This window comes from Oncorhynchus mykiss, chromosome 30 (assembly GCF_013265735.2).
Source record: "Oncorhynchus mykiss isolate Arlee chromosome 30, USDA_OmykA_1.1, whole genome shotgun sequence".
In the NCBI taxonomy this organism is placed as follows: domain Eukaryota; kingdom Metazoa; phylum Chordata; class Actinopteri; order Salmoniformes; family Salmonidae; genus Oncorhynchus; species Oncorhynchus mykiss.
The window spans coordinates 7,981,563-8,008,235 of NC_050570.1; the positions used below are offsets into that span (position 1 = coordinate 7,981,563).

At 44.3% G+C, this 26,673-nt stretch overlaps 1 protein-coding gene across 3 annotated transcripts in view; it reads left to right on the plus strand.

Moving 5' to 3' along the window:
- Positions 1-26,673, plus strand: part of LOC110522717 (unconventional myosin-IXAa) — a 275,787-nt gene that overhangs the window by 163,282 nt on the left and 85,832 nt on the right. For all 3 annotated transcript variants that reach the window (XM_036969517.1, XM_036969516.1, XM_036969518.1), the window contains exons 9-14: positions 5,460-5,576; positions 7,114-7,248; positions 19,836-19,957; positions 21,430-21,571; positions 24,242-24,437; positions 25,220-25,336. In XM_036969517.1, the coding sequence (XP_036825412.1) occupies positions 5,460-5,576; positions 7,114-7,248; positions 19,836-19,957; positions 21,430-21,571; positions 24,242-24,437; positions 25,220-25,336 (829 nt within the window). The remainder of the gene's footprint in view (positions 1-5,459; positions 5,577-7,113; positions 7,249-19,835; positions 19,958-21,429; positions 21,572-24,241; positions 24,438-25,219; positions 25,337-26,673) is intronic.

The following is a 26,673-nucleotide window of genomic DNA, read 5'->3' on the forward strand; positions in this document are numbered from 1 at the left end:
ACAGATCAGAATGCTGATGATAGAACAGATCAGGTCAGAATGTTGATGATAGAACAGATCAGGTCAGAATGTTGATGATAGAACAGATCAGGTCAGAATGCTGATGATAGAACAGATCAGGTCAGATTGCTGATGATAGAACAGATCAGGTCAGAATGTTGATAGAACAGATCAGGTCAGAATGTTGATGATAGAACAGATCAGGTCAGAATGTTGATGATAAAACAGATCAGATCAGAATGTTGATGATAGAACAGATCAGAATGCTGATGATAGAACAGATCAGGTCAGAATGCTGATGATAGAACAGATCAGGTCAGAATGTTGATGATAGAACAGATCAGAATGCTGATGATAGAAGAGATCAGGTCAGAATGCTGATGATAGAACAGATCAGGTCAGAATGCTGATGATAGAACAGATCATGTCAGAATGTTGATGATAGAACAGATCAGGTCAGAATGCTGATGATAGAACAGATCAGGTCAGAATGTTGATGATAGAACAGATCAGAATGCTGATGATAGAACAGATCAGGTCAGAATGCTGATGATAGAACAGATCAGGTCAGAATGCTGATGATAGAACAGATCAGGTCAGAATGCTGATGATAGAACAGATCAGGTCAGAATGCTGATGATAGAACAGATCAGGTCAGAATGCTGATGATAGAACAGATCAGGTCAGAATGCTGATGATAGAACAGATCAGGTCAGATTGCTGATGATAGAACAGATCAGGTCAGAATGTTGATAATTGAACAGATCAGAATGTTGATGATAGAACAGATCAGAATGTTGATGATAGAACAGATCAGAATTTTGATGATAGAACAGATCAGAATGTTGATGATCGAACAGATCAGAATGTTGATGATAGAACAGATCAGAATGTTGATGATAGAACAGATCAGAATGTTGATGATAGAACAGATCAGAATGTTGATGATCGAACAGATCAGAATGTTGATGATAGAACAGATCAGAATGTTGATGATAGAACAGATCAGAATGTTGATGATAGAACAGATCAGAATGTTGATGATAGAACAGATCAGGTCAGAATGTTGATGATTGAACAGATCAGGTCAGAATGTTGATGATAGAACAGATCAGGTCAGAATGTTGATGATTGAACAGATCAGGTCAGAATGTTGATGATAGAACAGATCAGAATGCTGATGATTGAACAGATCAGGTCAGAATGTTGATGATAGAACAGATCAGGTCAGAATGTTGATGATAGAACAGATCAGAATGCTGATGATAGAACAGATCAGGTCAGAATGTTGATGATAGAACAGATCAGAATGCTGATGATAGAACAGATCAGAATGCTGATGATAGAACAGATCAGGTCAGAATGTTGATGATAGAACAGATCAGAATGCTGATGATAGAACAGATCATGTCAGAATGTTGATGATAGAACAGATCAGGTCAGAATGTTGATGATAGAACAGATCAGGTCAGAATGTTGATGATAGAACAGATCAGGTCAGAATGTTGATGATAGAACAGATCAGGTCAGAATGTTGATGATAGAACAGATCAGGTCAGAATGTTGATGATTGAACAGATCAGGTCAGAATGTTGATGATATAACAGATCAGGTCAGAATGTTGATGATAGAACAGATCAGAATGCTGATGATTGAACAGATCAGGTCAGAATGTTGATGATAGAACAGATCAGAATGTTGATGATAGAACAGATCAGGTCAGAATGTTGATGATAGAACAGATCAGGTCAGAATGTTGATGATAGAACAGATCAGGTCAGAATGTTGATGATAGAACAGATCAGGTCAGAATGTTGATGATAGAACAGATCAGGTCAGAATGTTGATGATTATCCACTTGTTCATTAGACTCTCTAAAGTACACACGTCAAAGCTTGTTAAGGTGACATTGACATTGATCAGCTTAAATGTAGAGAGAAACACAGACTGTGGGCCTTGGTTTTGCTTTGCTCAGCTGGTGCATTGCAGTACTGTTCAGAGAGCAGGTGTTGGTTGGCTTCTGTCCTCTGTTGGAGAAGCAGATGGGAAAGGAGAGTTTATTAAAACGGACCCGCATCCCTGAGTCAGTGATACTCCAGATGGCAGACAGACATATATCTGGATTGAGAGATGTGTAAACAGACAGGCAGACAGTTAAAATGGGTAGATGTCTAGATAGAGACATTTTATAAAGAGATGGAGCGATAATTATACAAATGGGAAGATATATGCAATAGGACATACAGTAGAGACAAAGACAGACACAGGCGGACAGAGACACAGACGGACAGAGACAGTCTGACAGACCTGTACGTTGATGTAAAGACTAATACATTATAATGCTAGATAGGCCTAGATCAACAGACTAATGCATTAGAGAGTTAGATAGATAGGCCTAGATCAACAGACTAATACATTAGAGAGTTAGATAGATAGGCCTAGATCAACAGACTAATACATTAGAGAGTTAGATTAACACATTAGAGAGTTAGATTAATACATTAGAGAGTTAGATTAATACATTAGAGAGTTAGATAGATAGGCCTAGATCAACAGACTAATACATTAGAGAGTTAGATAGATAGTCCTAGATCAACAGACTAATACATTAGAGAGTTAGATAGATAGTCCTAGATCAACAGACTAATACATTAGAGAGTTAGATAGATAGGCCCAGATCAACAGACTAATACATTAGAGAGTTAGATAGATAGGCCTAGATCAACAGACTAATACATTAGAGAGTTAGATAGATAGGCCCAGATCAACAGACTAATACATTAGAGAGTTAGATTAATACATTAGAGAGTTAGATAGATAGGCCTAGATCAACAGACTAATACATTAGAGAGTTAGATTAATACATTAGAGAGTTAGATAGATAGGCCCAGATCAACAGACTAATACATTAGAGAGTTAGATTAATACATTAGAGAGTTAGATAGATAGGCCCAGATCAACAGACTAATACATTAGAGAGTTAGATTAATACATTAGAGAGTTAGATAGATAGGCCCAGATCAACAGACTAATACATTAGAGAGTTAGATTAATACATTAGAGAGTTAGATAGATAGGCCCAGATCAACAGACTAATACATTAGAGAGTTAGATTAATACATTAGAGAGTTAGATAGATAGGCCCAGATCAACAGACATTAGAGAGTTAGATAGATAGGCCTAGATCAACAGACTAATACATTAGAGAGTTAGATAGATAGGCCCAGATCAACAGACTAATACATTAGAGAGTTAGATAGATAGGCCTAGATCAACAGACTAATACATTAGAGAGGTAGAAAGATAGTCCTAGATCAACAGACTAATACATTAGAGAGTTAGATAGATAGGCCCAGATCAACAGACTAATACATTAGAGAGTTAGATAGATAGGCCCAGATCAACAGACTAATACATTAGAGAGTTAGATAGATAGGCCCAGATCAACAGACTAATACATTAGAGAGTTAGATAGATAGGCCCAGATCAACAGACTAATACATTAGAGAGTTAGATAGATAGGCCCATATCAACAGACTAATACATTAGAGAGTTAGATAGATAGGCCTAGATCAACAGACTAATGCATTAGAGAGTTAGATAGATAGGCCCAGATCAACAGACTAATACATTAGAGAGTTAGATAGATAGGCCCAGATCAACAGACTAATACATTAGAGAGTTAGATAGATAGGCCCAGATCAACAGACTAATACATTAGAGAGTTAGATAGATAGGCCCAGATCAACAGACTAATGCATTAGAGAGTTAGATAGATAGGCCTAGATCAACAGATTAATACATTAGAGAGTTAGATAGATAGGCCCAGATCAACAGACTAATACATTAGAGAGTTAGATAGATAGGCCCAGATCAACAGACTAATACATTAGAGAGTTAGATAGATAGGCCCAGATCAACAGACTAATACATTAGAGAGTTAGATAGATAGGCCCAGATCAACAGACTAATACATTAGAGAGTTAGATAGATAGGCCCAGATCAACAGACTAATACATTAGAGAGTTAGATAGATAGGCCCAGATCAACAGACTAATACATTAGAGAGTTAGATAGATAGGCCCAGATCAACAGACTAATACATTAGAGAGTTAGATAGATAGGCCCAGATCAACAGACTAATACATTAGAGAGTTAGATAGATAGGCCCAGATCAACAGACTAATACATTAGAGAGTTAGATAGATAGGCCCAGATCAACAGACTAATACATTAGAGAGTTAGATAGATAGTCCTAGATCAACAGACTAATGCATTAGAGAGTTAGATAGATAGGCCCAGATCAACAGACTAATACATTAGAGAGTTAGATAGATAGGCCTAGATCAACAGACTAATGCATTAGAGAGTTAGATAGATAGGCCTAGATCAACAGACTAATACATTAGAGAGTTAGATAGATAGGCCCAGATCAACAGACTAATACATTAGAGAGTTAGATAGATAGGCCCAGATCAACAGACTAATACATTAGAGAGTTAGATAGATAGGCCCAGATCAACAGACTAATGCATTAGAGAGTTAGATAGATAGTCCTAGATCAACAGACTAATACATTAGAGAGTTAGATAGATAGGCCTAGATCAACAGACTAATACATTAGAGAGTTAGATAGATAGGCCCAGATCAACAGATTAATACATTAGAGATTTAGATAGATAGGCCCAGATCAACAGACTAATACATTAGAGAGGTAGATAGATAGGCCCAGATCAACAGACTAATACATTAGAGAGTTAGATAGATAGGCCCAGATCAACAGACTAATACATTAGAGAGTTAGATAGATAGGCCCAGATCAACAGACTAATACATTAGAGAGTTAGATAGATAGGCCCAGATCAACAGACTAATGCATTAGAGAGTTAGATAGATAGGCCCAGATCAACAGACTAATACATTAGAGAGTTAGATAGATAGTCCTAGATCAACAGACTAATACATTAGAGAGTTAGATAGATAGGCCTAGATCAACAGACTAATACATTAGAGAGTTAGATAGATAGGCCCAGATCAACAGACTAATACATTAGAGAGTTAGATAGATAGGCCCAGATCAACAGACTAATACATTAGAGAGTTAGATAGATAGGCCCAGATCAACAGACTAATACATTAGAGAGTTAGATAGATAGGCCCAGATCAACAGACTAATACATTAGAGATTCACTTGTTGTGTAAAGTGCAGCAGATTATTTAATGAATGTTTGCCATTGCTGCTTGTACCTAATCTACATAATGTAAGGATTTCAACAACTCTGTGTGTGTGTGTGTGTGTGTGTGTGTGTGTGTGTGTGTGTGAGAGAGAATTGTAGGGGGGGTTACAGGAGGATCAACCCATGGTCCAGATTAAATGAATGTACAGTGTGTGTATAGCACTGTGATTGGAGCAGACTGTACATTGTATTCATGTCTCATGATTGTGTCTGTGTGTGTAGGCTGGTACCGTTCGGGACTCCATGGCCAAATCCCTGTACAGCGCCCTGTTTGACTGGATCGTGTTCCGGACCAACCATGCTCTGCTCAACAACAAAGACCTGGAGCACAGTGCCAAGGTAGGATTTGGACATACACAACACACACAACACATACACAACACATACACAACACACACACACATAATTCATGCAAACTCTGACACACAGCAGCATACCGCCCTGCATCCCACTGCTGGCTTGCTTCTGAAGCTAAGCAGGGTTGGTCCTAGTTGTTCCCAGGATGAGAGACCAGATGCTGCTGGAAGTGGTGTTGGAGAGCCAGCAGGAGGTGCTCTTTCCTCTGGTCCCTAACAAAATATTCTAATTCCCTAGGGCAGTGATTGGGGACATTTCCCTGTGTAAGGTGCTCTCTTTAGGTTGTCATGACTCTCTGTGGTCACTAAAGATACCATGGCACTTATTATAACCCCGGTGTCCTGGCTAAATTCCCAATCTGACCCTCATACCATCATGGCCACCTGATTATCATCTCCAGCTTCCTATTGGCTCGTTCATCCCCCCTCCTCTCCCCTGTAACTAGACTGAACAAAAATATAAACGCAACATGTAAGGTGTTGGTCTCATGTTTCATGAGCTGAAATAAAAGATTGCATACATTTTCCATATGCTTATTTCTCTAAAATGTTGTGCACAAATTTGCTTACATCCCTGTTAGTGAGTATTTATCCTTTGCCAAGATAATCCATCCATGTGTGGCATATCAAGGCTGCTAATTTAAATACACAGGTGCACCTTGTGCCGGAGACAATAAAAGGCCTCTCTAAAATGTGCAGTTTTGTCACACAACACAATGCCACAGATGTCTAACGTTTTGAGGGAGCGTGCGATTGATATGCTGACTGCAGGAATGTCCACCAGAGCGGTTGCCAGATAATTTAAGTTTCTCTACCATAAGCTGCCTCCAACGTCGTCTCTCTCTCTCGGCTGGGGGTGAAATGAGGAAAGCACTGTGTGGGAACTGTGTGGCAGCTGGCTGGCTTTGCCCAGCGGGCATCCAAAGGATTAGATCACAGATCATATTTGCTTCTCTCCTCCCAAATCTGTGTGTGTGTGTGTGTGTCCACATGTGTGCCCAGAACATTGCTGCAGATGGCATTATGGCCATCATCTGTGTGTGTGTGTGTGCAAGTGTGTGTGTGCAAGTGTGTGTGTGTGTGTGCAAGTGTGTGTGTGCAAGTGTGAGAGAGAGCAGATTAAGTTAGATTTACCCTGCTGTGGTTTGGGGTCATGTGAGAGACTCTGTTGTGTCCCTCGGTCCTCATCTATCTCTCTGTTGTGTCCCTCAGTCCTCATCTATCTCTCTGTTGTGTCCCTCAGTCCTCATCTATCTCTCTGTTGTGTCCCTCAGTCCTCATCTATCTCTCTGTTGTGTCCCTCAGTCCTCATCTATCTCTCTGTTGTGTCCCTCAGTCCTCATCTATCTCTCTGTTGTGGGACTTCCGGTTGTGGTACAGCCCGTGATCAAACCAGGGTCTGTAGTGGAAGATTCATCAAGAGTTCATTGTCTTTGTTTCTGAGTTGAGTTATGTATTAAAATGTTTAATATTTCAATATAGATTAAACACATCTAACTAAACTCTCTCTTTCACATCAGATTCTTTCAATTGGAGTGCTGGACATCTTTGGCTTTGAAGACTACGAGAACAACAGCTTTGAGCAGTTCTGTATCAACTTGGCCAACGAGAGGCTCCATCACTACTTCAACCAGCACCTCTTCAAACTCGAACAGGTAAGGTCTCTTTCTGTGTGTTTGTCCACAGGAGGTTGGTGGCACCTTAATTGGGGAGGACGGGCTCGTGGTAATAGCTGGAGCGGAAACAAGTGGAATGGTATCAAATACATTAATGGATGGATGGGCTCGTGGTAATAGCTGGAGCGGAAACAAGTGGAATGGTATCAAAGACATTAATGGATGGATGGGCTCGTGGTAATAGCTGGAGCGGAACGAAGTGGAATGGTATCAAATACGTCAAAACACATGTTCTTGATGCCATTCCACTTGCTCCGTTCCAGACATTATTATGAGCCGTCCTCCCCTCAGCAGCCTCCACTGTGTGTGTCTGTGAGTCAGTACGTATGGACCACACTTCAGGTCAACAACAGAATAAGGCGTGTTGACAGTCACACACCGACTGGCATTCCATTTTTAACTGTTTGAACTACAGTTTTGTGTGGACAATAAAGTTTCCTATTTAATCCAATGCTCCATGATGTAACCATAGACACAGAATGGGATGGATACAAGTTTAAGTATAATATGTCTGTGGGTCCACCCATCACGGAATGTTGACTTGAATGGGAATGTCCATTCTAATGGTTGTAATCATTCTCTATGGTTGTGACTATTTAGCTGTCTCGTTAGCTGTGACGTCTGGCTCGTTAGCGGTGACGTCTGGCTCGTTAGCGGTGACGTCGGGCTCGTTAGCGGTGACGTCGGGCTCGTTAGCGGTGACGTCTGGTTCTTTAACGGTGACCTCAGAGTACATAACCTGTGTGTGTGTGTGTGTGTGTGTCCCATTGGGTTTGTGTGAGAGAGAGTCACTGTGTGTGTGTGTGTGTGTGTGTGTGTGTGTGTCCCAGTGGGTGTGTGTTAGGGTCATACTATGTGAGACAGAGAGTCACCGTATGTGAGTTCTTTTATTTTTTTATTTCACCTTTATTTAACCAGGTAGGCTAGTAGAGAACACCTTTATTTAACCAGGTAGGCTAGTAGAGAACACCTTTATTTAACCAGGTAGGCTAGTAGAGGACACCTTTATTTAACCAGGTAGGCTAGTAGAGAACACCTTTATTTAACCAGGTAGGCCAGTTGAGAACACCTTTATTTAACCAGGTAGGCCAGTTGAGAACACCTTTATTTAACCAGGTAGGCCAGTTGAGAACACCTTTAGTTAACCAGGTAGGCCAGTTGAGAACAAGTTCTCATTTACAACTGCGACCTGGCCAAGATAAAGCATAGCAGTGTGAACAGACAACACAGAGTTACACAAGGAGTAAACAATAAACAAGTCAATGACACAGTAGAAAAAAAGAAAGTCTTTACACAGTGTTTGCAAAAGGCATGAGGAGGTAGGCAATAAATAGGCCATAGGAGCGAATAATTGCAATTTAGCAGATTAACACTGGAGTGATAAATGAGCAGATGATGATGTGCAAGTAGAGATACTGGTGTGCAAAAGAGCAGAAAAGTAAATAAATACAGTATGGGGATGAGGTAGGTAGATTGGGTGGGCTATTTACAGAAGGACTATGTACAGCAGCAGCGATCGGTTAGCTGCTCAGATAGCTGATGTTTAAAGTTGGTGAGGGAAATATAAGTCTCCAGCTTCAGCGATTTTTGCAATTCATTCCAGTCACTGGCAGCAGAGAACTGGAAGGAAAGGAGGCCAAATGAGGTGTTGGCTTTGGGGATGATCAGTGAGAAATACCTGCTGGAACGTGTGAGTGTGTGTGTGTGTGTCCTAGTGGGTTTGTGTTAGCGTCATACTGTCTGAGACAGAGAGTGTGTGTGTGTGTGTGTGTGTGTGTGTGTGTGTGTCCCAGTGGGTTTATGTTAGCGTCATACTGTCTGAGACAGAATGTGTGTGTGTGTGTGTGTGTGTGTGTGTGTGTGTGTGTGTGTGTGTGTGTGTGTGTGAGTGTCACTACATTGTCAATAGAGTGGATAGTGTTGTGAAAAAGGGCTATTTCCTCATGGTCAGAAGGAATGCAGTAAATGCATTGTTTACTGTAGCAGGTCAGGAATTTACGTGCGCTAAGGTTTCCGGACGTAGTGTTTTGATCTGGTTTTGATGAGGGTGTTTCGGCCCTCTTGGCACCCGACTCGAGTAAATCCGTCTGTCTCCCCTCTGTCTGTCTTTGTTTACCACTCATAATCACCTGGCCTGCTTTGGAAATGGCACCCTATATAGTGCACTACTTTTGACCAGAGTTGGCACCCTATTCCCTATATAGTGCAGTACTTTTGACCAGAGTTGGCACCCTATTCCCTATATAGTGCACTACTTTTGACTAAGCCCTGTAGGCCTATGGGAATAGGGTGCCATTCTAGACGCAGCCCTGGAGATGGGCTCATCGTACTCTTGTTTTGTCTGCGTGGGGTTTATTGTTTTGTCTCATTTAGCCCAGTTAGCCTAGCGCGCTAGTGCCTGGCGTATGAAGACTTCTGAATGCCTTCATTTAGCCCAGTTAGCCTAGCGCCCTACTGCCTGGCGTATGAAGACTTCTGAATGCCTTCATTTAGCCCAGTTAGCCTAGCGCCCTACTGCCTGGTTTATGAAGACTTCTGAATGCCTTCATTTAGCCCAGTTAGCCTAGCACCCTACTGCCTGGCGTATGAAGACTTCTGAATGCCTTCATTTAGCCCAGTTAGCCTAGCGCCCTACTGCCTGGTTTATGAAGACTTCTGAATACCTTCATTTAGCCCAGTTAGCCTAGCGCCCTACTGCCTGGATTATGAAGACTTCTGAATGCCTTCATTTAGCCCAGTTAGCCTAGCGCGCTAGTGCCTGGCTTATGAAGACTTCAGAATGCCGTCATTTAGCCCAGTTAGCCTAGCGCCCTACTGTCTGGTTTATGAAGACTTCTGAATGCCTTCATTTAGCCCAGTTAGCCTAGCGCGCTAGTGCCTGGCTTATGAAGACTTCAGAATGCCTTCATTTAGCCCAGTTAGCCTAGCATATAGTAGGATAACTTTGGACTGTGGTGAGTTTCTTATGCAGTCTTTTGTGTGTGGTGAGTGTTTTGGGAGTTTTTTTGTTGTTGTTTTCCCAACAGGACATGGTTCCTTGCCGTGGTGTTTTTGTCCCGTCGTGTGGATGTTCTGAGGCGTGCTGCTTTGATTTGCACTCCCCCTTTGGGGTGACATAAATTATGAACACACACACACACAACTCTAGTCTCACTCCAACCTGATACCTTGGTGCAGAGAGCATCCCATGCCATCCCATAACATGAGCCGTCACCATGGTTACTTCTGCCAATGCTGTGTCTTGCCCAGTGCCGTCGCTCACCATGACCAGAGTCACGCTCATTAGGGCTCAACGTAGCAAAGTGTTTTGCAGTAGAAAGCAAAAAAAAGTTTTGTGCTTAATGAACAACCCTGTTTCTGCTTCCAGCTGACTTCTGACAGTCAACATCAGCAGGCTACGTCCTCTCTGGGATTCCAACCATAGAACATGGCGTCACCTGGAGTTGGTCACTTGCATCACAGATGTCTCTTTAGCAACCACACACAGCATTACATAATCGACCCGATGACGCGGCCGTCTCTCACCTTTTGATCGACCTGATGACGTGTTTTCATATAGGAGTTTATTTTACAATATAAACTGTTTTCATTTGGGAGTTTATTTTACAGAAGAACTGCAGAGGTTAGGTTGAGTACGAGGCCACGTGGAAGGGTTGCCAGATTCTGACTGATTTGTGTTTGTTTAAATAGTACAGTGTAGTCATGGCCCCTCCCACTGGCGTTTGAATAAGGGAAAATACTCCACACCTCTACTCTCCCTCGCTCGCACTTGTAGAAGTTGCACAGATCTAGGATCATCTAGCTAACTAACTCAGTGTCCAGGAGTAAATGCACCTTAGTCCTACTCTCCCTCATTGGGCTGTCTCACCTCTCCAACCAATCAGTTAGTCTTATCAGCGGGGCTGTCTCAGCTCTCCAACTAATCAGTTAGTCTTATCAGCAGGGCTGTCTCACCTCTCCAACCAATCAGTTAGTCTTATCAGCAGGGCTGTCTCACCTCTCCAACCAATCAGTTAGTCTTATCAGCAGGGCTGTCTCACCTCTCCAACCAATCAGTTAGTCTTATCAGCAGGGCTGTCTCACCTCTCCAACCAATCAGTTAGTCTTATCAGCAGGGCTGTCTCACCTCTCCAACCAATCAGTTAGTCTTATCAGCAGGGCTGTCTCACCTCTCCAACTAATCATTTAGTCTTATCAGCAGGGCTGTCTCACCTCTCCAACCAATCAGTTAGTCTTATCAGCAGGGCTGTCTCACCTCTCCAACCAATCAGTTAGTCTTATCAGCAGGGCTGTCTCACCTCTCCAACTAATCATTTAGTCTTATCAGCAGGGCTGTCTCACCTCTCCAACTAATCATTTAGTCTTATCAGCAGGGCTGTCTCACCTCTCCAACCAATCAGTTAGTCTTATCAGCAGGGCTGTCTCACCTCTCCAACCAATCAGTTAGTCTTATCAGCAGGGCTGTCTCACCTCTCCAACTAATCATTTAGTCTTATCAGCAGGGCTGTCTCACCTCTCCAACTAATCATTTTGTCTTATCAGCAGGATGTGTTTTATGTTTGAACAGTGGCCAAAGCTAATAGGACTGTACCAAATACTATTCCCAACAGGGGCCCAGCTCCACTGTTTACAACGCCATGCCAATTGCTCCTTCATTTCTTCTCCATCTCTATGAAAATGATTTCCAGATGTATCGGAGCTCAAACCCATGGCCACATATGCAAACAGTGTATCACATTTACACACCCTTCTGAGATGTGTAGACTTCTCACCAACTTGAAGAAACCATCTGTGCTCTGGTATGTTTGAAATCACAGGGGGGGATTCAGTTTTATCTTTTTATGAGTCATTTTGTAAATTGAATGTCAGTTTAGTCGTAATACATCACCCGTCCACTTAAGTCTGTAAACTTCATGAAGTGTAAAATGGCCATTCTTTTTTTAAATTGGATTTCAATAGCTTTACCGGTACCCCCTTATTCCACTTACCACTTCAGTACGACATCACCATTATGAGTCATGTGGATCCATCTTAAGTCCCAATACCGTGACTCCTACAGACCTCTCTGCTCTTCACAATTTTTTTCGGAGAATGTCATATGCCTGATCCCAGATCTGTTTGTGTGGTCTTGCCAATATGAGTCCAAAAAGAGGCAATAGCATAACTAGATCTGGGATCAGGCCATCAGTGTTAGCGATGGGAAATGACGGAGTTGCTCTATGACAGAGTTGCGATGGAGTTGCTCTGTGACGGAGTCGCTCTATGACACAGCTGCTCTGTGACGGAGTCACTCTATGACACAGCTGCTCTGTGACGGAGTCGCTCTATGACACAGCTGCTCTATGACACAGCTGCTCTGTGACCTAGTCACTCTATGACACAGCTGCTCTGTGACGGAGTCACTCTATGACACAGTTGCTCTGTGACGGAGTCGCTCTATGACACAGTTGCTCTGTGACGGAGTCGCTCTATGACACAGTTGCTCTGTGACTGACAGTGCTGTATCTATAGCTGTAACCACCGCCCTGGCCCGTTAAAACTCGGGCAGCCTGCCAAACACAATACAGCACATGATGCAGAGAGAGAGAGAGCAGAGAGAGAGAGAGCAGAGAGACAGAGAGAGAGAGAGAGAGAGAGCAGGGAGAGCAGAGAGAGAGCAGGGAGAGCAGAGAGAGAGCAGGGAGAGAGCAGAGAGAAAGCAGGGAGAGAGCAGAGAGAGAGCAGAGAGAGAGCGAGCAGGGAGAGAGCAGGGAGAGAGCAGAGAGAGAGAGAGAGCAGAGAGAGAGCAGGGAAAGAGCAGAGAGAAAGCAGGGAGAGAGCAGAGAGAGAGCAGAGAGAGAGCGAGCAGGGAGAGAGCAGGGAGAGAGCAGAGAGAGAGAGAGCAGAGAGAGAGACAGAGAGAGAGCAGAGAGAGAGAGAGCAGAGAGAGAGACATAGAGAGAGAGAGCAGAGAGAGAGACAGAGAGAGAGAGAGAGAGAGCAGAGAGAGAGAGAGCAGAGAGAGAGAGCAGAGAGAGAGAGCAGAGAGAGAGACAGAGAGAGAGAGAGCAGAGAGAGAGACAGAGAGAGAGACAGAGAGAGAGAGACAGAGAGAGAGAGACAGAGAGAGAGACAGAGAGAGAGAGAGAGAGAGAGAGAGACAGAGAGAGAGAGCAGGAGAACAATACAGGAAGGTTTAGGCCTTTATTGCGGAGCCCTGTGGCTGGTGAAGACGTTTTATGTCCTAGGTGTGGAGGTGTGGAGATGTGGAGGTGTGGAGATGTGGAGGTGTGGAGGTGTGGAGGTGTGGAGGTGTGGAGATGTGGAGGTGTGGAGATGTGGAGGTGTGGAGATGTGGAGGTGTGGAGGTGTGGAGATGTGGAGGTGTGGAAGTGTGGAGGTGTGGAGGTGTGGATTTGATTGAAACATTTTAAAAGGAAAACTTTAGTTTTTCGTGATAAACTCAGAAGCACCATCATAATGAGTCAATATAGTAATGATGTAAGTTGGATGTAGAATTTCATGGGTGGAATTTGCTCTTTTTTACTTTTAGGGAGGAAGGATAGGCATGTCAAGTCGCACACATGAAATAGCCCTGCTAGCCGCGGAGTTGGGTGTCCCGGTTAGTTCAACTTCCTGTTCCTCTGTTGTTGTGTGATGTGTCTGGCACTGACATAGACATACTTCAGTAGTCACAGGGCTTCTGGGTCATACTTCAGTAGTCACAGGGCTTCTGGGTCATACTTCAGTAGTCACAGGGCTTCTGGATCATACTTCAGTAGTCACAGGGCTTCTGGGTCATGCTTCAGTAGCGTCTTTTATCGGATCTTGGGCGTGGCTGAGTTGCACCCATGACCAGCTCGGAAACCAGATTGCATAGTGGAGAAGGTACGGTGGGATTCTAAATGGTCAGTAATCTGTTTATTAACTTGGCTTTCCAAGACTTTAGAAAGGCAGGGCAGGATGGATATAGGTCTGTAACAGTTTGGGTCTAGAGTGTCACCTCCTTTGAAGAGGGGGATGACCGCCGCAGCTTTCCAGTCTTTAGGGATCTCAGACGATACGAAAGAGAGGTTGAACAGGCTAGTAATAAGGGTTGCAATAATGGCGGCGGATAATTTTAGGAACAGAGGGTCCAGATTGTCTAGCCCAGCTGAATTCTAGGAGTCCAGATGTTGCAACTCTTTCAGAACATCAGCTGTCTGGATTTGGGTGAAGGAGAAATTGGGGAGGCTTGGGCAAGTTGCTGTGGGGGGTGCAGAGCTGTTGACCGGGGTAGGGGTAGCCAGGTGGAAAGCATGGCCAGCCGTAGTAGAATGCTCATTGAAATTCTTGATTATTGTAGATTTATCGGTGTTGACAGTGTTTTCCTAGCCTCAGTGCAGTGGGCAGCTGGGAGGAGGTGCTCTTATTCCGCATGGACTTTACAGTGTCCCAGAACTTTTGGGAGTTTGTGCTACAGGATGCACATTTCTGTTTGAAAAAGTTAGCCTTTGCTTTCATAACTGCCTGTGTATATTGGTTCCTAACTTCCCTGGAAAGTTGCATATCACGGGGGCTGTTCGATGCTAACGCAGTACACAGGATTTGTTTTGTGCTGATCAAGGGCAGTCAAGTCTGGAGGGCTGTATCAGTTCTTAGTTCTACATTTTTTGAACGGGGCATGCTTATTTAAGATGATGAGGAAAGCACTTTTAAAGATTAACCAGGCATCCTTTACTGACGGAATAAGGTCAATATCCTTCCAGGATACCTGGGCCAGGGCGATTAGAAAGGCCTGCTCGCTGAAGTGTTTTAGGGAGCATTTGACAGTCATGAGGGGTGGTCGTTTGACCGCAGACCCATTACGGATGCAGGCAATGAGGCAGTGATCGCTGAGATCCTGGTTGAAGACAGCAGAGGTGTATTTAGAGGGCAGGTTGGTCAGGATGATATCTGAGGGTGCCTGTGTTTACGGATTTGGGGTTGTACCTGGTAGGTTCCATGATAATTTGTGTGAGATTGAGGGCATCTAGCTTAGATTGTAGGACGCCCGGGGTGTTAAGCATATCCCAGTTTAGGTCACCTAACAGTAAAAACTCTGAAGATAAATGAGAGGCAATTAATTCACATATGGTGTCCAGGGCACAGCTGGGGGGCTGAGGGGGGTCTGTAACAAGCGGCAACAGTGAAAGACTTATTTCTGGTAAGGTGGAAGTTCGAACTGTGTGGGCACAGACCTGGATAGTAAGACAGAACTCTGCAGGCTATCTCTGCAGTAGATTGCAACTCCACCCCCTTTGGCAGTTCTATCTTGGCGGAAAATGTTGTAGTTGGGGATGGAAATGTCAGAGTTTTTGGTGGCCTTCCTAAGCCAGGATTCAGACACTGCTAGGACATCTGGGTTGGCAGAGTGTGCTAAAGCAGTGAATTAAACAAATTTAGGGAGGAGGCTTATGATGTTAACATGCATGAAACCAAGGCTTTTACGGTTACAGAATTCAACAAATGACAGCGCCTGGGGAATAGGAGTGGATCTGGGGGCTACAGGGCCTGGGTTAACCTCTACTTCACCAGAGGAACATCGAAAGAGTAGGATAAGGGTCCAGGCCAATTGGCAAAGGAGGTATTGTAGCCCTAGAATAAGCTGGTATTTGGGCCTTGCTCGAGGATAGCTCAAGGCTAGCTGGTGCTTGCTTGACCCTAAGCATACTGCTAAAGCAACACTTGAGTGGTTTAAGGGGAAACATTTAAATGTCTTGGAATGGCCTAGTCAAAGCCCAGACCTCAATCCAATTGAGAATCTGTGGTATGACTTAAAGATTGCTGTACACCAGCGGAACCCATCCAACTTGAAGGAGCTGGAGCAGTTTTGCCTTGAAGAATGGGCAAAAATCCTAGTGGCTAGATGTGCCAAGCTTATAGAAACATACACCGAGAGACTTGCAGCTGTAATTGCTGCGAAAGGTGGATCTACAAAGTTTTGACTTTGGGGGGGTGAATAGTTATTTCCATTTTTTTGTCTTATTTCTTGTTTGTTTCACAATTAAAAATATGTTGCATCTTGAAAGTGGTAGGCATGATGTGTAAATCAAATGATACAACCCCCCCCCAAAAATCTATTTTAATTCCAGGTTGTAAGGCAACAAAATAGGAAAAATGCCATGGGGGGTAAATACTTTCGCAAGCCACTGTATATCCCCCAACACTTCTGATCCTGTTTATATCCCCCGACACTACTGATCCTGTATATATCCCCCAACACCACTGATCCTGTACTGATCCTGTTTATATCTCCCAACACTACTGATCCTGTTTATATCCCCCAACACTACTGATCCTGTTTATATCCCTCAACACTACTGATCCTGTTTATATCCCCCAACACCATTGATCCTGTTTATATCCCCCAACACTACGGCTCCTGTTTATATCCCCCAACACTACTGATCCTGTTTATATCCCCCAACACTATTGATCCTGTTTATATCCCCAACACTACTGATCCTGTTTATATCCCCCAACACTACTGATCCTGTTTATATCCCCCAACACTACTGATCATGTACTGATCCTGTTTATATCTCCCAACACCACTGATCCTGTTTCTATCCCCCAACACTACTGATCCTGTTTATATCCCCCAACACTACTGATCCTGTTTATATCTCCCAACACCACTGATCCTGTTTATATCCCCCAACACTACTGATCCTGTTTATATCCCCCAACACCACTGATCCTGTACTGATCCTGTTTATATCTCCCAACACTACTGATCCTGTTTATATCCCCCAACACTACTGATCCTGTTTACATCCCCCAACACTACTGATCCTGTACTGATCCTGTTCATATCCCCCAACACCACTGATCCTGTACAGATCCTGTTTATATCACCCAACACCATTGATCCTGTACTGATCCTGTTTATATCCCCCAACACTACTGATCCTGTTTATATCCCCCAACACTACTGATCCTGTACTGATCCTGTTTATATCCCCAAATACCACTGATCCTGTTTATATCTGCCAACACCACTAATCCTGTTTCTATCCCCCAACACTACTGATCCTGTTTATATCCCCCAATACCACTGATCCTGTTTATATCTGCCAACACCACTGATCCTGTTTCTATCCCCCAACACTACTGATCCTGTTTATATCCCCCAACACCATTGATCCTGTTGATATCTCCCAACACTACTGATCCTGTTTATATCCCCCAACACTACTGATCCTGTTTATATCCCCCAACACCACTGATCCTGTTTATATCCCCCAACACTACTGATCCTGTTTATATCCCCCAACACTACTGATCCTGCACTGATCCTGTTTATATCTCCCAACACTACTGATCCTGTTTATATCCCCCAACACTACTGATCCTGTTTATATCCCCCAACACTACTGATCCTGTTTATATCCCCCAACACTACTGATCCTGTTTATATCCCCCAACACTACTGATCCTGTTTATATCCCCCAACAACATTGATCCTGTTTATATCCCCCAACACCACTGATCCTGTTTATATCCCCCAACACCACTGATCCTGTTTATATCCCCCAACACTACTGATCCTGTTTATATCCCCCAACACTACTGATCCTGTTTATATCCCCCAACACCACTGATCCTGTTTATATCCCCCAACACTACTGATCCTGTTTATATCCCCCAACACCACTGATCCTGTTTATATCCCCCAACACTACTGATCCTGTTTATATCCCCCAACACCATTGATCCTGTTTATATCCCCCAACACCACTGATCCTGTTTATATCCCCCAACACCACTGATCCTGTTTATATCCCCCAACACCATTGATCCTGTTTATATCCCCCAACACTACTGATCCTGTTTATATCCCCCAACACTACTGATCCTGTACTGATCCTGGTTATATCCCCCAACACTACTGATCCTGTTTTTATCCCCCAACACTACTGATCCTGTTTATATCCCCCAACACTACTGATCCTGTACTGATCCTGGTTATATCCCCCAACACTACTGATCCTGTACTGATCCTGGTTATATCCCCCAACACCACTGATCCTGTTTATATCCCCCAACACTACTGATCCTGTTTATATCCCCCAACACTACTGATCCTGTACTGATCCTGGTTATATCCCCCAACACTACTGATCCTGTTTTTATCCCCCAACACTACTCATCTGGTTTCTATCCCCCAACACTACTGATCCTGTTTATATCCCCCAACACCATTGATACTGTTCACATCCTTGTGAGGAAACGGTTGACATGTAGACACACTGGTGACCTTTGTGAGGAAACGGTTGGCACGTGGACACACTGGTGACCTTTGTGAGGAAACGGTTGGCACGTGGACACACTGGTGACCTTTGTGAGGAAACTGTTGGCACGTGGACACACTGGTGAACTTTGTGAGGAAACTGTTGGCACGTGGACACACTGATGACCTTTGTGAGGAAACTGTTGGCATGTGGACACACTGGTGACTTTTGTGAGGAAACTGTTGGCACATGGACACTCTGGTGACCTTTGTGAGGAAACGGTTGGCACGTGGACACACTGGTGACCTTTGTGAGGAAACGGTTGGCACGTGGACACACTGGTGACCTTTGTGAGGAAACTGTTGGCACGTGGACACACTGGTGAACTTTGTGAGGAAACTGTTGGCATGTGGACACACTGGTGAACTTTGTGAGGAAACTGTTGGCATGTGGACACACTGATGACCTTTGTGAGGAAACTGTTGGCATATGGACACACTGGTGACCTTTGTGAGGAAACTGTTGGCATGTGGACACACTGGTGACCTTTGTGAGGAAACTGTTGGCATATGGACACACTGGTGACCTTTGTGATGAAAAATTTTGGCATGTGGACACACTGGTGACCTTTGTGAGGAAACTGTTGGCATGTGGACACACTGATGACCTTTGTGAGGAAACTGTTGGCATGTGGACACACTGGTGACCTTTGTGAGGAAACTGTTGGCATGTGGACACACTGGTGACCTTTGTGAGGAAACTGTTGGCACGTGGACACACTGGTGACCTTTGTGAGGAAACTGTTGGCATATGGACACACTGGTGACCTTTGTGAGGAAACTGTTGGCATGTGGACACACTGGTGACCTTTGTGAGGAAACTGTTGGCATATGAACACACTGGTGACCTTTGTGAGGAAACTGTTGGCATGTGGACACACTGGTGACCTTTGTGAGGAAACTGTTGGCATGTGGACACACTGGTGACCTTTGTGAGGAAACTGTTGGCACGTGGACACACTGGTGACCTTTGTTGCAGAGTCTTTGGTTTTTTGTCAGTTATGGGATTTGAGTTTTGGAATGTTTCAATGCGCCTTATGCTTTCTTAACGCTATCAGTGTGTCCCATAACATGTGTGATAAATTTACTGTTCATGGTATCTCTCTGATGCATTCACCAGACTGTCAACTTTTGACCTGACATTCACTTAAATTGAATAAAATAAACTCTATTGATACTCAAAGGGGAAATGTGATGTACTGGATGACTTGTGAACAACTTTTACTGCCGGCACTGTTTCTGACACTACACCACTGTTGTTTCCCCCTTACAGGAGGAGTACAGGGCCGAGAGCATCAGCTGGCACAACATCGACTACATCGACAACACAGGCTGCATCAACCTCATCAGCAAGAAGCCCACCGCGCTGCTCCACCTGCTGGACGAAGAGTGCAAGTACGTGAGCTGTCATGTCGGAGCCTTTCTCCTTCCTTTTTACTGCACATTTACATTTTAGTCATTTAGCTGACGCTCCTAAAGCACTACCTCAGGGCGGTTTCCTGCCACATTTAGAGGTGTACTTTCTTAGCCATGGCTCCTAAAGCACTACCTCAGGGCGGTTTCCTGCCACATTTAGAGGTGTACTTTCTTAGCCATGGCTCCTACAGCACTACTTTAGGGCGGTTTTCCTGCCACATTTAGAGGTGTACTTTCTTAGCCATGGCTCCTAAAGCACTACCTCAGGGCGGTTTCCTGCCACATTTAGAGGTGTACTTTCTTAGCCATGGCTCCTAAAGCACTACCTCAGGGTGGTTTTCCTGCCACATTTAGAGGTGTACTTTCTTAGCCATGACATCCATCCGCAGTAAAAAATAAAAGGACCCGTTCTCGAATGTCCTCAGGCTCCATAGAACATAGTTTTGGGGTGAAGATTTAGACCGGGCTCAGAAGAACGTGGTAGGCTATGTTTTGGTGATATGTCAAACTTCTTTAGAACAAAGCCAATGTAAAACCAAGTTGGTTACATTGCTGGACCAACACTCATTGCCAATGACCTTAGAATCATCCCACATGAGCAGAGCACAGACAAGATGAGGAATATAGGCTAACAACACTCTTCATTAGTAGCGAAATACTTGATTGATTACAACATTAGCCAAGCTAACTTAAGCACATAAAAACACGCTATCTCATATATTTGCCTTTCTGGGGCACACGTACGCCCTATATAAAGCCTCTCACATAGGCCACTACACAATCCCATTTCAATCCCTCGTAAATTAAACCCACCCTCGCATACAAAAACACAGGACCGCCATGACCATATTAGCCGCGTGAGCTAGCTAACCTAACCTAACCTATCCACTTAGGGCTGTTAGTAGTGTTACTTTAAGGGAGCTTGTTTTAGTGAATGGCGTGGTGTTGCTTTAAGGAAGCTTGTTTTAGTGAGTGGTGTTGCTTTATGGGAGCTTGTTTTAGTGAGTAGTGTTACTTTAAGGGAGCTTGTTTTAGTGTGTAGTGTGGTGTTGCTTTAAGGGAGCATGTTTTAGTGAATGGTGTGGTGTTGCTTTAAGGGAGCATGTTTTAGTGAATGGTGTGGTGTTGCTTTAAGGGAGCTTGTTTTAGTGAGTGGTGTTGCTTTACGGGAGCTTGTTTTAGTGAGCGGTGTTGCTTTAAGGGAGCTTGTTTTGATGAGTAGTGTTACTTTAAGGGAGCTTGTTTTAGTGAGTAGTGTTACTTTAAGGGAGCTTGTTTTAGTGAGTAGTGTTGCTTTAAGGGAGCTTGTTTTAGTGAGTGGTGTGGTGTTGCTTTAAGGGAGCTTGTTTTAGTGAGTGGTGTGATCTGGAACCATTTGGAACCAGTAGATACCCTAGTCTCCCATCCTACAGTCCTAACCCTAGTCCCCACCCTCTTCTCTGTCCCTTTAGTTTCCCCCAGGCCTCGAACCAGACCCTGCTGGACAAGTTCAAACGGCAGCATGAGGGGAACAGCTACATCGAGTTCCCCGCCGTCATGGAGCCCGCCTTCATTATCTGCCACTACGCCGGCAAAGTCAAGTACGGCATCAAGGTAAGGACTGCTGACGTGACCACATGTCCCTGTAGATTCAGTGTCAGTCACAACCCATCCGCGAATCATTCGTTCACAACAGCTCTGTGTGTCAACCTATATGATAGCCTTATGTCAGAGTTGGGCTATTACTGACGGACACTACTGGCAAGGTTTTGTCCATTAATGGTAAAATCAAATCAATTTATTTAGCCTTTCTTACATCAGCTGATATCTCAAAGTGCTGTACAGAAACCCAGCATTAAACCCCCCAAACAGCAACCAATGCAGGTGTAGAAGCACGGTGGCTAGGAAAAACTCCCTAGAAAGGCCAGAACCTAGGAAGAAACCTAGAGAGGAACCAGGCTATGAGGGGTGGCCAGTCCTCTTCTGACAGTGCCAGGTGGAGATTATAACAGAACATGGCCAAGATGTTCAAATGTTCATAAATGACCAGCATGGTCAAATAATAATAATCACAGTAGTTGTCGAGGGTGCAGCAAGTCAGCACCTCAGGAGTAAATGTCAGTTGGCTTTTCATAGCCGATCATTAAGAGTATCTCTACCGCTCTAGCTGTCTCTAGAAAGTTGAAAACAGCAGGTCTGGGACAGGTAGCACGTCTGGTGAACAGGTCAGGGTTCCATAGCCACAGGCAGAACAGTTGAAACTGGAGCAGCAGCACGGCCAGGTGGACTGGGGACAGCAAGGAGTCATCATGCCGAGTAGTCCTGAGGCATGGTCCTAGGGCTCAGGTCCTCCGAGAGAGAGAAAGAAAGAAAGAAAGAGAGAATTAGAGAGAGCATACTTAAACTCACACAGGACACCGGATAAGACAGAAGAAATACTCCAGATATAACTAACTGACCCTAGCCCCCCGACACATAAACTACCGCAGCATAAATACTGGAGGCTGAGACAGGAGGGGTCAGGAGACACTGTGGCCCCATCCGATGATACCCCCGGACAGGGCCAAACAGGCAGGATATAACACTTTGCCAGAGGACACCCCCCACACCACTAGAGGGATATCTTCAACTACCAACTTACCATCCTGAGACAAGGCCGAGTATAGCCCACAAAGATCTCCGACCACGGCACAACCCAACGGGGGGCACCAACCGAAACAGGAAGATCACGTCAGTGACTCAACCCACTCAAGTGACGCACCCCTCCTAGGGACAGCATGGAAGAGCACCAGTAAGTAAGCCAGTGACTCAGCCCCTGTAATAGGGTTAGAGGCAGAGAATCCCAGTGGAAAGAGGGGAACTGGCCAGGCAGAGACAGCAAGGGCGGTTCATTGCTCCAGAGCCTTTCTGTTCACCTTCACACTCCTGGGCCAGACTACACTCAATCATATGACCCACTGAAGAGATGAGTCTTCAGTAAAGACTTAAAGGTTGAGACCAAGTCTGCGTCTCTCACATGGGTAGGCAGACCATTCCATAAAAATGGAGCTCTATAGGAGAAAGCCCTGCCTCCAGCTGTTTGCTTAGAAATTCTAGGGACAATTAGGAGGCCTGCATCTTGTCACCGGAGCGTACGTGTAGGTATGTACGGCAGGACCAAATCGGAAAGATAGGTAGGAGCAAGCCCATGTAATGCTTTGTAGGGTAGCAGTAAAACCTTGAAATCAGCCCTAGCCTTAACAGGAAGCCAGTGTAGGGAGGCTGGCACTGGAGTAATATGATAACACTGAATATACACTGAAAAATACAAAATCAAATAAAAATATAGGACAAAACACATCACCACAAGCGAGACACCACAACACTAAATAAAGAGAGACCTAAGGCAACAACATAGGATGGCAGCAACACATGACAACACAGCATGGTAGCAACACCACATGACAACAACATGGTAGCAGCACAACATGACAACACAGCATGGTAGCAACACCACATGACAACAACATGGTAGCAGCACAACATGACAACAACATGGTAGCAACACCACATGACAACAACATGGTAGCAACACAACATGACAACAACATGGTAGCAACACAACATGACAACAACATGGTAGTAACACAACATGACAACAACATGGTAGCAACACAACATGACAACAACATGGTAGCAGCACAACATGACAACAACATGGTAGCAGCACAACATGACAACAACATGGTAGCAGCACAACATGACAACAATATGGTAGCAGCACAACATGACAACATGGTAGCAGCACAACATGACAACAACATGGTAGTAACACAACACAGAAGCAGCACAACATGGTAGCAGCACAACATGGTAGCAACACAACATGGTAGCAGCACAAAACATGGTACAAACATTATTGGGCACAAGACAACAGCACAAAGGGCAAGAAGGTAGAGACAACAATACATCACACAAAGCAGCCACAACTGTCAGTGTCCATGATTGAGTCTTTGAGTGACAAGCTTGTAGCGTCATACCCAAGAAGACTTGAGGCTGCAATTGCTGCCAAAGGTGCTTCAACAACGTACTGAGTAAGTACTGTCATTATGGGGTGTTGTGTGTAGATTGATGAGGGAAAATAACAATTTAAACAATTTTAGAATAAGGCTGTAGCATAACAAAATATTGGAAAAAGTCAAGGGGTTTGAATACTTTCCGAATGCTCTGTATGTTAAGCATCAAACAGACTGAAACATAGTAGATCCAGTGGATAGATCTCATCACTATATTCTGCCCCTACAGGACTTCAGGGAGAAGAACACTGATCACATGCGTCCGGACATCGTGGCCCTGTTGAAGAGCAGTAAGAACACCTTCATCTGTGGCCTGATGGGCATCGACCCGGTGGCCACCTTCCGCTGGGCCGTCCTCAGAACCTATTTCAGAGCCATGGTAGCCTTCAGGGAGGCTGGGAAGAGACACGCCGACAAGAAGACTGGTGAGACCATAGACTGCTGGTGTAGCCATACATGGGGTGGCAGGGTAGCCTAGTGGTTAGAGTGTTGGACTAGTAACCGAAAGGTTGCAAGTTCGAATCCCTGAGCTGACAAGGTACAAATTTGTCGTTCTACCCCTCAACAGGCAGTTAACACACTGTTCCTAGTTAAATAAAGGTAAAATAGCTATACACACAGACTCTTGAACATACACATTAGGCTTAATCTCCTATTATTACATGGTGAGCTTCCACATTAGGCTTCATCTCCTATAAATACATGGTGAGCTTCCACATTAGGCTTCATCTCCTATTATTACATGTTGAGCTTCCACATTAGGCTTCATCTCCTATTATTACATGTTGAGCTTCCACATTAGGCTTCATCTCCTATTATTACATGGTGAGCTTCCACATTAGGCTTAATCTACTATAAATACATGTTGAGCTTCCACATTAGGCTTCATCTCCTATAAATACATGTTGAGCTTCCACATTAGGCTTCATCTCCTATAAATACATGGTGAGCTTCCACATTAGTATTAATCTCCTATAAATACATGGTGAGCTTCCACATTAGGCTTCATCTCCTATTATTACATGGTGAGCTTCCACATTAGGCTTCATCTCCTTCGGTTGCATGACATTGTCAAACTTTTCGCCAACTTAACACATGATTTATTCCTCTCTCTTGCTCTCCTTCTATTTCTCTCTCTCTCTCTCTCTCTCTCTCTCTCTCTCTCTCTCTCTCTCTCTCCCTCCCTCCCTCCCTCCCTCCCTCTCAGTGAATGATGCTGCTGTACCGTGTGTTGTCAAGAGCGTGGACAGCTTCAGCTTCCTCCACCACCCTGTGCACCAGAGGAGCCTTGAGATCCTGCAGAGATGCAAAGATGAGAAATACAGTAAGAAGACTCCAAGTCCCACAATGCTCTATGCTACCCAGCTCTCTTTTCCTGGAAAAGGAAGCAAACAATTAGCTAGTTCTGAATTAACTTGTTCTCACTCGACAAAAGGCCCAACTGTGTGATATTACAGCCGTTTTTGATCATTTAACACAGGGATGGGCTACTCTGATGAGGGTGGATCTGAACTCGTCATGAGGGGCCGCAATTGCTCGTGGGTCTGCGTACCCAATTTTATAACTCATTTCCTGGAATTGTACACATTCTGCCATAAGGTAGAGAGAAATGTTTGCCGTTTTGAATATGATATCTGAGTGAGACTGACTAAAGTGACTATGGATAGATAATAAACCAAGTGTGTGAGGGGGGTCAATGCAATTAGTCTGGGTGTCCATTTGATTATCTGTTCAGGAGTCTTATGGCGTGGGGGTAGAAGCTGTTAAGAAGCCTTCTGGACCTAGAGTTGGGGCTAAAGTATCGCTTTCCGTGTGGTAGCGGAGTGAACTTACTTGATCTGATATCACCATTCAATAATGGAGTTGCATGTGTATCCTTCTCTCTCTCTCTCCTTAACTCTCTCTCTCTCCTCATGTCTCTCTCTCTCCTCATGTTTCTCTCTCTCCTTAACTCTCTCTCTCTCCTCATGTCTCTCTCTCTCCTCCTGTCTCTCTCTCTCTCCTCCTGTCTCTCTCTCTCTCCTTAACTCTCTCTCTCTCCTTAACTCTCTCTCTCTCTTCATGTCTCTCTCTCTCCTCATGTATCTCTCTCTCTCCTCATGTCTCTCTCTCTCCTTAACTATCTCTCTCCTCATGCCTCTCTTTCTCTCCTTAACTCTCTCTCTCCTCATGTCTCTCTCTCCTCATGTCTCTCTCTCTCATGTCTCTCTCTCTCCTCATGTCTCTCTCTCTCATGTCTCTCTCTCTCCTCATGTCTCTCTCTCTCATGTCTCTCGCTCTCCTCATGTCTCTCTCTCTCCTTAACTCTCTCTCTCCTCATGTCTCTCTCTCTCCTCATGTCTCTCTCTCATGTCTCTCTCTCTCCTCATGTCTCTCTCTCTCATGTCTCTCTCTCTCCTCATGTCTCTCTCTCTCATGTCTCTCGCTCTCCTCATGTCTCTCTCTCTCCTTAACTCTCTCTTTCCTCATGTCTCTCTCTCTCCTCATGTCTCTCTCTCTCCTCTCTCTCTCTCCTCATGTCGCTCTCTCAACTCTCTCTCTTCTCACGTCTCTCTCTCTCACGTCTCTCTCTCTCCTCATGTCTCTCTCTCTCTCTCAACTCTCTCTCTTCTCATGTCTCTCTCTCTCATCAACTCTCTCTCTTCTCATGTCTCTCTTTCT